This window comes from Peromyscus maniculatus, chromosome 7 (assembly GCF_049852395.1).
Source record: "Peromyscus maniculatus bairdii isolate BWxNUB_F1_BW_parent chromosome 7, HU_Pman_BW_mat_3.1, whole genome shotgun sequence".
Classification (NCBI taxonomy): domain Eukaryota; kingdom Metazoa; phylum Chordata; class Mammalia; order Rodentia; family Cricetidae; genus Peromyscus; species Peromyscus maniculatus.
The window spans coordinates 60,948,833-60,964,217 of NC_134858.1; the positions used below are offsets into that span (position 1 = coordinate 60,948,833).

General features: G+C 45.5%; 2 protein-coding genes across 40 annotated transcripts in view; one reads left to right on the forward strand and one right to left on the reverse strand.

Annotated features, from left to right (window-relative positions):
• Iqch (IQ motif containing H) overlaps positions 1-5,114 on the reverse strand; it is a 183,348-nt gene extending 178,234 nt beyond the window's left edge. For 19 of the 38 annotated variants that reach the window (XR_013052782.1, XR_013052779.1, XR_013052776.1 and 16 more), the window contains exon 1: positions 4,971-5,113. Coding sequence is in view for 23 of the 38 variants with exons in the window: in XM_076576476.1 (XP_076432591.1) it covers positions 4,971-5,021 (51 nt within the window). In the remaining 15 variants the exon portion in view is untranslated. Of the gene's footprint in view, positions 1-4,970 lie in introns of all 38 variants that reach the window. The other 19 variants (XR_013052780.1, XR_013052783.1, XM_076576478.1 and 16 more) reach the window with 5 other exon arrangements.
• A 24-nt stretch (positions 5,115-5,138) lies between these two features.
• Aagab (alpha and gamma adaptin binding protein) overlaps positions 5,139-15,385 on the forward strand; it is a 43,915-nt gene continuing 33,668 nt past the window's right edge. The window contains exon 1 of one of the 2 annotated variants that reach the window (XM_006971440.4): positions 5,139-5,351. In XM_006971440.4, coding sequence (XP_006971502.1) covers positions 5,279-5,351 — 73 coding nt within the window. In that variant the 5' untranslated portion in view covers positions 5,139-5,278. The remainder of the gene's footprint in view (positions 5,352-15,385) is intronic. The other variant, XM_006971441.4, reaches the window with a different exon arrangement.

The window sequence follows — 15,385 nt, forward strand, 5'->3', positions numbered from 1 at the left end:
GATAACTGGACTTGCACATTGGTCCAGCCTGTTACTGTTTACTTGGGGATGTTCCCACGGAACCCAGTGCCATATTCAAGAGGCAGAATTTGCATCTTTTCACTGATGCACATCAAAGTCTGGCAGACACATCTGATTATTTGTACTCTGCTCAAATCGTCACACAGAGCCTCCAGGGCTCACAGATTGATACTTGAACACACTCACTGCTTGCCTGTAGGGACCAATGATGAAGAGGCATGTCTTCTGAGCCTTGTGTCCAAATCACCGCTGTGACCTGATTTGCCATCTACTGCTTGGAAACATGTGCAGTGTAAGGGGCAGTTCAAGGGGACAGCCTTACATTTTGGTTCCTCCTAGGAGTGAACTGGCTCTCTCTTCTGTAATTGCACTTCCAGGGATCTTTCTATAATGATGTCTTCCAGTCGTGTGAGGGAGTGAGACGGAGTTGAATTATTCACCAAGGTCCCAAAGGTTTTGGTTTTCCTCATCTGGCCCTTGTCTGGGCAACAACACTCCTGCATAGAGTTGTGAGGGAACATGTGACAGGCCCAGCACGGAAGAACCCCAGAAACGGCAGCTGCACGGAGCTCCTCGCACTGACTCTAAGCATCCAGTTTCCCTGTATATTATCCAGAATTTTAGCACCTCCTCTAGATGTTTTGTCTTTTTGTTTGTTTGTTTGTTTGTTTGTTTTTGCCAGAACAGAATCATTTTCCTATTTTTTGGAATTAGTGAATGAAAGTGGAAACAATGGGTATAACAATGAAGCAATACAGACTTTGTTGCCACATGCATGTGACCTGGACTCTTGCCTGAACTCGGGAAAGTTCTCACCTGGAAATAGGGATTCACACTAGCTACTTCAGAACGGGAGTCAGAAATGATCTGTAACGTGTTTGGTGTAGCTGAGCCACAGAGGAGGGTGTGGGACCCTGCTCCCTGGATTGAAAGCCCTAGCAAAACTCACTGCATGTGGCCAGCTGATACTCGATCCTATTGCTGAGTGAAGTTGCTGGCTTCACTTTCTCAAGAGGGTTCTTGGGTTCTTGCCAGGTTATTTTGTCCTCTCCTCTTAAGATGACCTGTTTGTGTGACTGCACCAGACAAGCTCTGTGGGAAACATCACACCAGACCTGGCAGGAAATGAAGTTAAATTCTAAGTTTCCGTTTCTTTAGTTACGTCTAATCTGCCATTTTGAAATTTTACAGGTCAGTCATTATCTCTATGAACATAGAAAACATTACTTGCCATACAGTTTCTACTTAGAAACTATTAGTGTTTTGACAGTCTGGGGGTGTAGCCATTATTAATAGAAACCCTTGAAAGGCTTAATGCAGCAAAGATTTGCTGTAGATCCCGAAAGATCCATGACACCAGATGCCACACAGTCGTGAGCAATGTAAAATTCCACTTTGTTCACTTCTACTCAGCACAAATGTTGGCTGACTCATCCTCATATCTTGGAGTTACTCTTGACCTTGCTCATTTTGGTGTTACATGTGTGTATTATAAGCCATACACGGGTACTGATGAGAAAGCCAGGGAAGACATCAAGCTGTCAACTTAGCTTCGTTGTTTCCAAGCTATGTGTTAAGATATCACTGCTGGACTTCAGCAATATACTTTCCAAAACTGATTAAAAAGGTGATTTTGATGGAAAGACCAGGGATCCTTCGCTGTAGGAACAGTATGTTAAATATACAGATACAAAGACACATACGCATCTACACACGTGACCTATTGAAGGATCAACACACAGTGGATGTTACCACTTAGATCAAATTACTTTATGTGTTTGTTCTTGACTTTCTTCTATAGACTGAGGCCTAATGCTAGCCTAGCATGGTTGGTAGGGCCCCATGAGATAGCCCAGAGCTCCCATCAGGGCCTGGCTCTCCCATATGCTGCCTATGACCCTCCTTGGATTCAGTTAAAATTATAAAAATACCTAAATTATAGGCCCTAAAGCAAAAGAAGTTGTAGTTAACAGAATGTTGCCAAATAGAACTCCATGAAGATCCAGTTCTCTGGTTCCCATATCTGACAATGGGCAGAACACTGACAACTGGAATGACTGTGGAAAGCAAGCACTAGCTTTCCTGGCAAGCCACCAGATAGTCGGATTACAACAGTATTAACTGTGTTGAAGTCAGCTCTAAGTACTTCAGATCTGTTCTCAAGTTCTTCTGTCTTGCTTTGTTTTCTGTTGCTGTGGTGAACACCGTGATCAAAAGCAACGTGGAAGGAGAGGGAGTGTTTCATCTTCCAGTTACAGTCCATCTTTGAGGGACGCTAGGCCAGGAACTCCAGCAGGGCTGGAACTTGAAACAGAAGCCATGGGAGAACTCCGTTTACTGCCTTCTTCTCCCTGGTCCACACTTAGCCTGTTTTCTTACACAACCCAGAACCATCTGCCCAGGGGTGGCACCATGCACAGTGGGCTGGGCTCTCCAACACCAATCAGCAATCCAAAAATATCTCAGACTTGCCTACAGGCCAATCTGATGGAGGCAGCCCCCTATGTGAGCCTCCAGGGATAATTCCGGGCTCCGTCAAGTTAACAACGGAAGCTACCTATACCTATGTCTGTTCCATTCATAGAAAAGGGGCTCTGTGTCTGTTAAATGTTAGGTCCGCTCTAATCACTTGTTTTTACTTTCTGAGAATTTAATTATCACAGAATCCTTCCTTAAAAAAATCAACCTATACAGTTTTACAAGTAAATGTCTAGTTTCTAACATAGATCATCTTTTCATGCACTCTACATATACACACATAAATGTAAGAGTCATGGACTGTTGATGAAGGAATAGTGAACAGAAGGGTGCCTAATAGGCCTCTGTGCAGAATAAAGGAATGCTGTCATCATCCCTTACCCTCCAACTTCTGCTCACATTGTGTGGAGTCACAAGTCACACCACGGAGCATAAATAAGTTTGGATTGCTCTTTTAAATGCGACAGTAAGCTCTGTGGTGTGAAATGGACCTGTGCTTCCGTTAGAGTCTGATGCTAACCCAGGGAAGGGCATGTTTCTTGAACCCTTTGATGCTTATGGCTCATGACCACATCACTTAGTCACGTGACCTGACCCAGTGTCAGGGGGTCTTTATGTGGACGCAGAGGAAGTAAAGGTTCCTAGCAGGCCACGCTGCAAACATTTGTAGAAAGGATGGAAAAATGGTAGAAACCCATGAGGAAACTTACTAGATGACACAGTCTAAGTTCTGAAAGTTCTAATTAAGGAGGTGATTTGAGGATACTGCTTTCAGGCTGTTCACAGGTATCATATTCTTTTCTTTTTGATAGTGATTCTTCTCTGGTTTAATTCAAAATTAAAATTGAGGTTGACTATTTTAAAGTTATACCATTTGAAACAATCTTAAAATCAATTAAGGTTTTATATTCCAAGCCCACTTGAAATAGAATTAGATAATTATGAATCGGTTGCTGGTAGTTCTCTCCACCTTCCCCAGAGCAGCTGTGACTATTCACAAGCATCCCTCAGGCCTGGCCATTAGCATCCCTCATAGAAGATGGAGGTGGGGAGGCATCAGACTGAGATTTCAGTCACTCCTTCCTACACCCTGCATGCAATCCTTCCCAAGCAGCATGTGACCTCATGGTTTCCAGATTGAGGTCTATACAGTGTAGAAGGTTAGTTAAAGTAGAGGATTCCATGTGTTCAGCTTTAAGGAAGCTGTTTATGCTGGAGTCAGACGTGGGGGATTCAGATGTTTGGGGGTCACCTACACTTCTGGAAGTAATCCCAGTAAAACTGGTTGTTCATCCAAGCTAGATTTGAGTAGAATCATTACTTTGGTGCCTGTCTTAGTTAGGGTTTTATTTCTGTAAGGAGGCATCATGACCACCACCACTTTTATAAAGGAAAACATTTCACTGGGGTGGCTCGATTACAATCGGAGGTTTAGTCGTAGGACCCATGGGCTCATAGCCAGTTCGTCTGACGTGAGGGTTACCCTGGAGATTCATAACCTTGCAGTTGGTGTCAGAGTGAAGGCACTAGGGGTCTGTCATCCCCCTCCCCCGCCCCCATGTTCTAGTTTGGCTAAACTCATCAGAGGGTAAATTATTGAGAAGGATACAAGGTAAGATTTTAGGTCCAATTCCTAACAGGAAGTCTATGAAACTGATGAGTTTAGGGTTTGTGTTTCTTCTAGAAGTGACTGACCTTCCAGGAAATTATTTTAAGCCTCAGTCAAAAGGAGCAAAATATGAGTTAGAAGTTACAGTAAGTGAGGAAACATCTTAACGTGACCATATCGAAACTTGGAAAAAACAAAATACCTTAGCTATTTCAGAAAAATCTGTTTAACTGTCACAAACTGAATTTTTACTGAAGGAGCCAAGATTTTGAAAGCGTTCTCCCTAGATTATAAAGATATTTCCCTTTGTGCCACATTTCTATATTGATTTGTAGTTCAAGTTATCTTTAATACATGTTTGGTGTGTGTTCCCAGGCAAGCTGTGTATATTTCAGGTTAAGAAGCATAGATTCCCATATTTCACTTTCTCTTCGAATTCCTCACTCACTTCCTAATGAGACTCTCCTCCACACCCTCAAGTCATGGACTTTAAACATTCCGCAATGTATTTTTTAACGGTGCCCTGAACACTTGAGCCTCAGATTTATTACCGCAGCTACTCGGGAGGCCGAGGCAGGAGGGCCACCAGTTTGAGGCCTGCCTGAACTGCAGAGCGCGCTGAAAGACAGCCTGATTTAATGGCCATCTGGCCGAAAAGTAAAAGGAGGGGTGGAGATGCAGCCTCATGGTAGCGCACTTGCTTAGCGCTCGCCTAGCCTGTTCTGTGTTCTGAGCAAGAAGCCCGAAAGTGTAGTTGTGTTTCCTGCTCTGAGTGTGTGAATGGCACTGCTTGGGGCGCACAAGCGACGCTTGGAGGCTCGCGGGGAGGTCTGGCCGGCCGACGGCCCGGCCGGTTTCCCACCTGGATTAGGATGGATCCGATGGGGTCGCTGCCCTCCACACCCTGCGCCATGGCTGCGGCGGGCTGAGGACACCTGTCCCGGGAGGTGCGGGCCTCCCGAGCGCTTCTAGGAGGCGGGGGCGGGGGTCTCCATGGCAACGCGGCGCGCGGCCGGCGCACGCCACTGGAGAAGCGGAAGGGGGGTGGGCTGGCTCTGCGGCGGCCCCGCCCAGAGCGCGCGCCCGGAGCGTCTCCCCCGCGCTCGCCGGCCGCAGTGGTGCGGCCCAAGGCGGAAGCGACGCCGGCGCGGAACTCGCTCCGCCGCAGCCATGGCTGCGGGTGTCCCCTGTGCGCTGGTCACCAGCTGCTCCGCCACCTTCACCGGGGACCGGCTGGTGCAACGTGAGTAACCGGGCGCCTGGGCCGGGCTGCAAGGCCCAGCTCGGAGCGACGGGCCCAGGGCCGGCGGCCTCTGTCTGGCCCTGCCTGCGCTGGGCCCCGAACTCCGGCTCCTCCGCAGGTGTCTGCGCCCAGGTGTCTCATCCTCTTCCTGTGTCAAGTGAGGCCAGTCTCTGACCTCCAGTCTCAGGGGTGTGGCGAGCATCCCCTAACATGACACTCAAGGGCCCTGGAAATGGTGACTTTAAACGAAATGTAAGGCGCTGGAGTGAACTGAAGTGCTCAGGAAAAAAAAAAAAAAAAAAAGAAAAAGCTAAATGTCCTTCCAGGGTGATCGACTGACCAGAATTCCTGTGATTGTGGGGAGCTGGAATTTTACTAACTGTAACTCTTTGCCTGGCTTTAGGCCCCTTCATGGCCATCTGTTGCCTACCTCCGTGTCTGACCTAATATCCTTGTGACTATCCTTAAAGTCCTTTGGAAACAAGCAAACAGACCCATAGCTTCCACCAATCCAAAGGCTAAGAATGTTATCAGATAGTATTTGAGGCCTACAGCACAGGCTTACTCCATTTACAGCAATCCACCTACCTGATGTTCCCACTGATGTATTTTTAAAACACCCTGATTTAAGGCTTTGTTTTTGTTGTTGTTACTATAAAAAAAAAACATCGTGAAATCGTTACCATGTTGGAACATGGTACTTGAGGCAACCCCAATTCCTGTTCCCTGTCCATAGTCACTCGTGTTTGGCTCCAGAATAAACTCATTCCCTTTGAGGTGAGAGCTGTGGGCATTCTTGACTTGGGTGGATGGATGGATGATAGGTGGGTGGATGGGAAGGTCGGTCGGTTGGTAGGTAGGTAGATAGATAGGACTTGTTAGGTGCCCCCAGACTTGCAGTTAAATGTCTCAACTTCCTCCTGAGGTGCAGGTTCTCCAGCAAAGTGAGTTTGGAGTGTTACTGCACCCAGTGACTTTGCTTCTGGACCCTAAGCATAGCTATCAAATTCAAGTGTTTTTCCTTTGGGGTGTGTGTGTGTGTGTGTGTGTGTGTGTTTCTGTTTAATTCCCACTGCCCTGTGCGTACTAAGCCTGACAGTGTATCACTGAGATAGATACACTCCAGCCCCAAAACTAATGAGCCTTGAAATGTGGATCAGAGAGACTAGTGAGGTAGGAAGAGCTAAGGAGCCAGCTCATGGCCAGTATTATCACTCTAGGGCCCTGTGCAGTAGAGGTGTATCGAACTCATGACTTCTGTTTCAAATGTGTGGTGTTGACTTTTCGCTGTATGACTGTGGGCAGGTCACCTAACCTCTGTCCCTCAGGTTCCTATCTGTGGGATGAGAACAAGTCTTAGAGGATTGTGTTTCACCAGAGGCTAGCATGTACGAAACACTGGATAGGTGGTTGGTATTATCATACAAGCGGATCATGCTTAATTCAGGGATTGCTGACCCTTAGCGGGCATATGAACAGGCGTTTCAAGAGACGGTTGATGTTGGTTTGCAAATGTGTCGAAACCGGTAAAGCAGTTTGCAGTCTGTAATTATTTTTTACACCTGTTGACAAGGTTGGGCACGCTGTCCTCCCAGCACAGATATTCTATAATTTGCTTATTGCGAACACCTAGTGGATCGTTAGGGTGAAGGCTTAATAACAGCACTCAGGAAATGGTAACCAAACTCTCTTCTCTTCCCTTACCTCCGGCAAGCAGTTCTCCCTCCCTCCCAGCAGGTCTCCCATCCTTTCCCCTTATATTGTTTCATCTTGAAAAATGCGTACTCTATAAGTAAAATTCAGCGTATGGAGAAAAAAATGCTAGCCAACATTTTGGCGGTGTTCTTTGCAATCTCCCCTGGGCCCCTGCATACTTCCTGTATTTTTGTAATTATTGTAATTATATACTTCTACTTCATATATAGTTTCTAGCCTGGGGTGTGTGTAGTAGAATATTTCAAGGTGTGTTACTTTTGTTTACATTGCATTTGTTTAACTCTGTGAAGCTGTGTTACTTTGCCTGTCTGAAACACCTGGTGGTCTAATAAAGAACTGAACAGCCAATAGCAAGGCAGGAGAAAGGATAGGCGGGGCTGGCAGACTGAAAAAAGAAGAAGGAAAAAAAACTGGGTGGAGAGATCAAAGATCTAGGAGCCAGAGAAGGAGGAGGACTCCAGGGGCCAGCCACCCAGCTACACAGCAAGCCATGGAGTAAGAGTAAGATTTACAGAAGTAAGAGAATGGGAAAAGCCCAGAGGCAAAAGGTAGACAGGATAAGTTAAGGAAAGCTGGCTAGAAACAAGCCAAACTAAGGCCGGGCATTCATAAGTAATAATAAGCTTCCGTGTGTGATTTATTGGGGAAGTGGATGGCAGGCTCCCAAAGAGAGCAAGAAACCTCCATCAATAGGGGTGTGTGTGTGGTGTGGGGATGGATCCCACGGTCTTGCACATGCTAAGCAACGACTTTGCTACTGAGTTGTACACTCATCTCCTGTCCTGAATTTTTAATTTTAACATTAAGTCAAAAATTGCTTCCTGTTGTACGTCCGTATATTGAATATACCATAATTTTCTTAAGGTCTATATGAGTCTATATGTATCCGACTTTCTACAAGATTTATATGGATTTGGATTCCTGTTAGTGATAGATGAATGCTCTTTCAAAGCCAGGCTCAGGAATATCATATTTTCTGAGAGCTAAGGTACTCCGTCTCCCTCTTACCCCACAACAGGGTCTTAGTGGCTCTGAACTTGCAACCCTAGTGTTGAGTCCACAGGCGGGCAGCACCATGCCTGGCCCTGGCCTGCCCTTCAGAGATCAGAACCGGCAAACGTGATCAGTGCCTTGAAGGAGCTGATCACCAGGAGCTGGCAAACGGCGTTCTTCCACCGTCCTTCTACCGAGACTTTTAACGTTATTGGGGGTTCTTGTATAATATTAGAGGAACCAGCCTCAATATTATTCATCCCAGGGGCTCAGGAGAGAGAACTACTAACGGCGAGGACTATTTTCAGGAAATAGAATCTCAGCACACCGAGTTCTATAGTCCACTTGCTTTAATTCCTCTGGCATAACATCCTTTATACACAGCTTCAGTTCTGTTCTCATGTCTAGCTCCTTTCTTGCCTAATTTCTCTATATTTATCTACTGTCCCCTCTAGGTTCTATCTTAATTCCTTCATCTAGTTCTGTCCCTTCTAGGTTCTCATCTATCTAGTTCTTTCCCCTATCAGCTCCTCTTCCATCTCCTTCTCGCTCATCTGGTTCTTCCTCATCTTGTTCTTCCCCATCTGGCTCTTCCTCATCTTCCATCTTGTTCCTCTAGTCCTCTCTTTTAGCCCTTCAATCTAGTTCTTCCCCATCTCAGTTTGTTCCTCTGAAGTTCTTACCCATCTAGTTCTTCCATTCTCTTATCTCTTCTCTCCCTTGTGCCCTGGAAGTCCTGGTATATAAAAGGGAGGGTCCGAGCTAAATTGTGTAAAGCTATTACTTAACGTCCACCTCTCCTAGGCAGCGTCTCCTTGTGGAATTTACCTTAAGTCAGGAGACTTGCATGTGGGCTGTTACCATTGTTAGTCCACCTGGGACTAACAATGGGCGCCCACCTGGGTGGTGTTTTCTGTAGTCCTTGAAAGTGGCCAAGGGAGATAATCTGATTCCAGAGAAAGCCTTTCCTGAGGCTGTTCTCCAAATACCTGGAATGTGTATGTCCAGAGAGTGATCAGTCTACACTGTTAGTCCTTCTTAGGGGAAAGTCAATTGGAAAAACTATGAAGGCACACATGATTTTCATAACAGAATACAGCTGATATATAACAAGCCAAGTAACACCAAAAACTCCTTGGGATTTGGCTTCCTCTGGAGGAATTCCCTGATTCCTCCAGGTAGTGACTTTGCCATAACCAGCTGAGTTCTTATGATATATTTCTGCAGCCCGCAGCAGGGGGTAAAATTCTGTGAACTAGCTTTTTTTTTTTTTTTTCTGTATGCAAAGTATCTTAGGTAACTCCAATTCTTGTTAAAAGTAGGTGCCCCACTAATTAGGAAGGCAAGACCAGAATGGCCAGCAGATTATTTGACTAAGAGAGGCATACGAGAGGGCTGGTCGGTTCTTCCATGTCTTGGAAGAACCAAGAAGCCGAGATAGCATCAGGATGAAGTATTCACATGACATTTACTGTTTTACCATCATTAAAGACTAAGTTACATTATTCAGGGGATGAATTTAATTTAAGATGGGTTGGGCGGTGGTGGCACACACCTTTAATCCCACACTCAGGAGGCAGAGCCAGAAGGATCTTTGTGAGTTCGAGGCCAGCCTGGTCTACAGAGCGAGATCCAGGACAGGCACCAAAACTACACAGAGAAACCCTATCTCAAAACAAAACAAAACAAAACAAACAAACAAAAGGAATAGAAGATGGAGATTACCATGATGAATAAATGACTTTGATCTAGTTAGGATGAATGAATGTCTTTGGTCTAGCTAGGATACAGGTTTTGGGTTGAATCTGATGTACTTTGAAGGGACAGTTTCCTTGCTTGGAAGAGGAATCTGCCTTGGTCATCAGTCTTTCCATATCTGATCTGTTTTACTCTTTTGACCAACAATGGAAAGTACTTTGTAATCAAATATCAAGTTTGTTAGAAACTCCCTTTAAGAATCAGTAGGACTCGACTGTAGATAAAGTACCCAAATGGACTGCGTCAAACCTCTAAGATTTATTTACAGTACTCCAGTTAGATGCATACTTAACTAAAAGAGGCCTTCTTGTCCTACACTGTAGACTTTTAATAATTTTTAAATTTCATTTATTTATTTGTGGGTGGTGCACATATGAGGGTCAGAAGACAGCTTGTGGGAGTTGGATCTCTCTTTCCACCGTGTGGGTCCCTGAGATGGAGCTCAGGTTATCAGGCCTGTCTGCAGGACCTTTACCTGCTCCCTGAGATGTTCGGGCCTGTCTGCAGGACCTTTACCTGCTCCCGGAGATGTTCAGGCCTGTCTGCAGGACCTTTACCTGCTCCCTGAGATGTTCAGGCCTGTCTGCAGGACCTTTACCTGCTCCCGGAGATGTTCAGGCCTGTCTGCAGGACCTTTACCTGCTCCCTGAGATGTTCAGGCCTGTCTGCAGGACCTTTACCTGCTCCCGGAGATGTTCAGGCCTGTCTGCAGGACCTTTACCTGCTCCCGGAGATGTTCAGGCCTGTCTGCAGGACCTTTACCTGCTGAGCTATCTCACCAGTCCCACAGTGTAGACCATTAGAAGGAAGCCAAAGGTCAATGCCCTTGAGGAGCTTGTGCAAGGTGTGGCCCAAGAGCAACTGTCTGTGCATCATGCCAGGGTTCCTTCTGCCTAGAGCATGTTTTGTGAAGCTAACACTTTTATTCTGGAAAGGTGTGGTCTGGTAAATGTGTATCAAATGTGGAGCTAGTGTCTGTTCTACTTATTGCCACAAAAATCGTGACTTAAACTGCTATTCCTGACCTCAAGAGGTATGTAGTAAAAACATGTACCTTACCTGTGAAAACTGTAAAATGTTAAGAGCTAACATCTTATTCCTACAGAGGGAACTTAGAAGAATCCCTGGAGAGTGGTTTGGTTTTAAAATATGTGATGCCAACCCAGCAACTATAGGCCACTTCATGTCTACATTTGGATAAGCTTCCAGAACATCTGGAGCAAAATTCTTTCAATTAGTGCTATGCAGAAATTTAGAGATCTTATAAGAGTACTTATGTGTATGTAGAACTCTTCCCAAGTGTGTTTTTAGTAAGAGAGAGAGAGAGAGAGAGAGAGAGTGTGTGTGTGTGTGTGTGTGTGTGTGTGTGTGTGTGTGTGTGTGTGTGTGTGTACATGCATACTGTGCTAAAGAAGCCAGAAGAGGGCGTTTGTTGGATGCTGGATCCCTCGGAATTGGAGTGACAGGCAGTTGGGAGCTACCATGTGGGGCCTGGGAATTGAATTCAAGTCCTCTGCAAGAGGAGAAAGTGCTTTGAAGTGCTAAGCCATCTTTCCAGGCACCCTCAACTGTGTTTTAAAAAATATAACTTACTTTAGTTATCATAATTGCAATAGGATAGGTTATTGCCATTTTATGATGAAGAAACTGGTGTGGAAATACAAGGTTTGGTTTGTCCCGTGTTGAGGAAGTAACTATTTGCTGTGTGTGTTCATAGTCAAGTCTTAGCCCAGAGGAAGGTAGAGCTGAAATGTTTGGTTATTCCATAGTAATCAGAACTACTTAAGGTGGCTGCTTTGGAGGAAGACTTGGTAGAGAGGACTAATACCTACAAACTCATTGTAAATATGCTCTCATTGCTGTCTGGGATGAAGACTTAATTATTAATGGAAAGGGGGGAAATCTGCCCAGAGAATGTATATTACATTAAAATAGAGCATTATTTAATATAGGAAGTATGTACAATGTATTAAATATACAATAAAAGACCATCTATGCCTTAAGTCTTACAAAGTCTGGTTTTTTGTTTTCTCAATTCATTACATTTAAAGCAGAGACATACCTGTTAGCCACTCTTACTGTGTAGGATTAATATCAGCAAATCACCTCTGCCATCCCATCTAGACGGATGGTCCTGTGTTACAGTAACTCCTCCTCCTTAGGTTTGGTCTTGCAGTGCTTCTTAACTTGATTCTGGGTTTCCTTTTTTGGGGACAAGGTCTCACAAGTACCCCTGGCTGGCCTGGAACTCACTGTCTAGACCAGGCTATCCTCAGACTCATAGAGCTATGCCTGCCTCTGCCTCCTGAGTGCTGACATCAAGGGCATGCACCACGACACCCCACAACTCTGGCATTCTTAACCCAAGATTACTTTTACTTTATTTTTATTTATTAAGAATCAAACTTTATTTTGAGATTTCAACAGACACTGTAGCAAACTTTCTTGTCGGACTACCTTGGACTGCCAGCCCCCAAATAACAACACAGAGACTTATTAATTATGAAAGCTTGCCCTCAGCTTAGGCTTGTTTCCAACTTGCTCTTATAACTTGGCCTTGGAGACTCTCAGAGCAAGTATTTATGATGTTGCTTCTTGTGGCAAAACAAGCATTCTGGGGAGTGTTCTGCATCCCCCGACTCCAGTGCTTGGAAGGGCTTCTGAGTTCCTGAGGACTTTCCTGTTTCAGGGCGGGGTCTGTTGTTTGGTGACAACAGGAAGGGGCTTGAGTCATAACTGTGCTTTTCCCACAGTTCTGGAGATGATCTGAGTGGAGCCTTTGGTCTGCTCGGAGATGCCTCAGGCTCAGTCATGTTCCCAGGTCTTTATTTTCTTCGGCAGATGGAAGAGAGATCTACCACAGGCACCCAAGTTGTTACCACAGCGACTCAGTCAGTTGTCAGACTAAGAACAGTGATGTCCCCTGCAAATTAGAGGCAGAAACTGGTTTCTTTTTTATTGTGATGCTTAGTACATTTACGTTTTCTGGCTAATGTTAAGACTTGAGATTTTTGTGTTTATTCCAAGAAAGATGTTGTCATTAGCTCAAGAAGGAGTCAGACAGGGAGAAGGCAGTCCTCCTCAGACCGAAGGGCCTTAACAAGCAAGACCACGCTGTGCGTGCGTAATCAGGACACCGTGAATTGAGCTTCTCCGAAGTCGTTCACTCAGAAAAGTTGGGGAGCCAAGATTTAATCTATCTTTCTGTTCTTGTAAAACATGACTTAACGTTTTGGCAGCTAGAATTACACATTGTCAACGTGGAGACTGGAGAAATGGCAGAAGATTTTCCCACAGATGCAAGAACTTTGACAGTTCTTAAATAAGTTTACACTCCTGGTGTGTGACCTCTGGAGCCTTTGGTGGGAAATGCATTGAATCAGTCAAATCGTAAATGAAAAAAACATCTCTGTAGGTGCCTGCTGCGCTTCCTTATCTGTGGCTCGGAACCTCTGACTTCAAGGGAGGAGCGTGACCCTCAGGGTTACATGCTGTTGATGCGGGCACGGGTTCCCAGGTGTTGTCCTTGCAGTCAGTGGGAGGTGGTGTGGCGTGGGAAGAGATAGACACCTGCACTGTGCCTTAGCTGCATTGCACAGGACCATTTGTGACAGTGTTGTATTCCCCTGGAAGGTTCGAGCATGTCTAGACAGATGTTCATTTCTGGGGTGTCTGTCTAACTGCTGGCTTTTGTGCGGGAAGGTAAGAACATTCTAGACAGCATGCAGTGGTCATGTGATTTTAACAACTCAGTGCCTTTTGCCCCATATAATTCCTTCAGCAATAACTGAATTTATTTGTGAATTCAGTGAATAACCAAATCTGATATAAAATCATTTTATAAGGTTAAAGTCTGAAAGTTGTTGGTAACTTTCCTGGCAAGAATGACAGTCTGGACATGACATTGTATTTACGTTGGAGCTGGTGCACAGGTACCTCAAATAGATCTCTGCAGACAGCTTACCCAGGAAGCAAGGTTGACGCAGGTCTCGGCAACCCAGGACAGTTGTGAAACTCAGAGCCTTTATGATGTTTGGCAGAGTTCAGAAACAACCAGCTTCGGGTTTAATTTTCCACGCAGACCTGACCGATGGTTCTGACCTGCCAGCTGAGGCTTTGATCAACATCTGTCTGTCCAGGGGAGGAAAGTGTGCAGTCATTTGGTCATAAGGAGCATAGAGGTGCAGGTAGGATGGCTGTGGTTCTGTCTGAATTCTTCTGGGCTTTTCTTGGGGCGAAATGTGTCCACTGATTTGTAGTCTCTTTACCCAATTTTAAGTAAGTTAACTTTATTCCACAAATATTTACTGATGTCTTTACCTGGGCCATCTGTTGTAAATACCTAAAATATTTACCCCAGTCACGTGTGTTGTCATCAGAATGAGGGCATCATCTCATGGAATACGTTTTATCTAGTCTTCTTACTGAAAATATTCAGACGTTATTTTCCAGCATCTAGAACTAATTGTCAAATACCTTTTTTTTCTTAATATTTGAAGAAGCCATGCAATAGATTAGGCAGACATACATTTTACCAGTACAAGGGGAAGACCTTTGTACCTGGAGTGAGAGGTTCCTCTCGGTGTGTTGACTGTTTTCAGTTCTATGAGAAAGGAAAACGCCAACTGAGTACTGTAGGATTTTTATTTTGCTCATGACCAGTGCTAGCTCACTGCTTTGGGGCTTCTTTCCTCTAAGCCGGGGAGTCTCAGCATCCACTCTGTTGCCATTCTGGACGGGGCAACTCTGTTGTTTGGGGCTGTGCTGTTGAGCAAGCATTTTTGTCCTCTGTTCACTAGATGCCAGTGCCATTTCCCAACTTGGGACAACCAAAAAGAAAGTCTCCAGGTGTCCACACCCGTTTGTGGGGCACCAGATCATGTCCCCGGGGAACCATGGCTTTGAATGGAATTGGAACTACAGTTTTGAATGTATGAAAGTGCTGAGGGGCTGGAGAAGGTGCTGACCTGCTAAGGACACTGGCTGTCCTTGCTGAGGACCAGCGTTCAGTTCCCAGCACTCACCAGCCGGCAGTTCATGACTGCCTGTAACTCCGGTTTCAAGGTATCTGTTGCCCCCTTCTGGCCTCCAAGAACACTGAACACATGTACACATGCCAATAAGCCGACACATGAATATATGCATCAATAAAATAAAGTTGTTGTTTTTTTTTTGTTGTTGTTTTGTTTTTCGAGACAAGGTTTCTCTGTATAGCTTTGCGCCTTCCCTGGAACTCACTTGGTAGCCCAGGCTGGCCTCGAACTCACAGAGATCCGCCTGCCTCTGCCTCCCGAGTGCTGGGATTAAAGGCGTGCGCCGCCGCCGCCGCCGCCGCCGCCGCCGCCGCCGCCGCCGCCGCCGCCGCCGCCGCCGCCGCCACCGCCCGGCTAAAATAAAGGTTTTTAAAGGGATAGAATTCAGAGATGTTTTCTCTTTCTGCAGAATCTGGGTAGGAGTTGTCTGTGAGTTCAACCCCCAGGATTGGGTAATAGAGGTCTTTGCACACATCATGTAAAGGCTGATGGGCTCTGCTTGGTTCTCATAAAACACGTTGCCATATTCTCTCC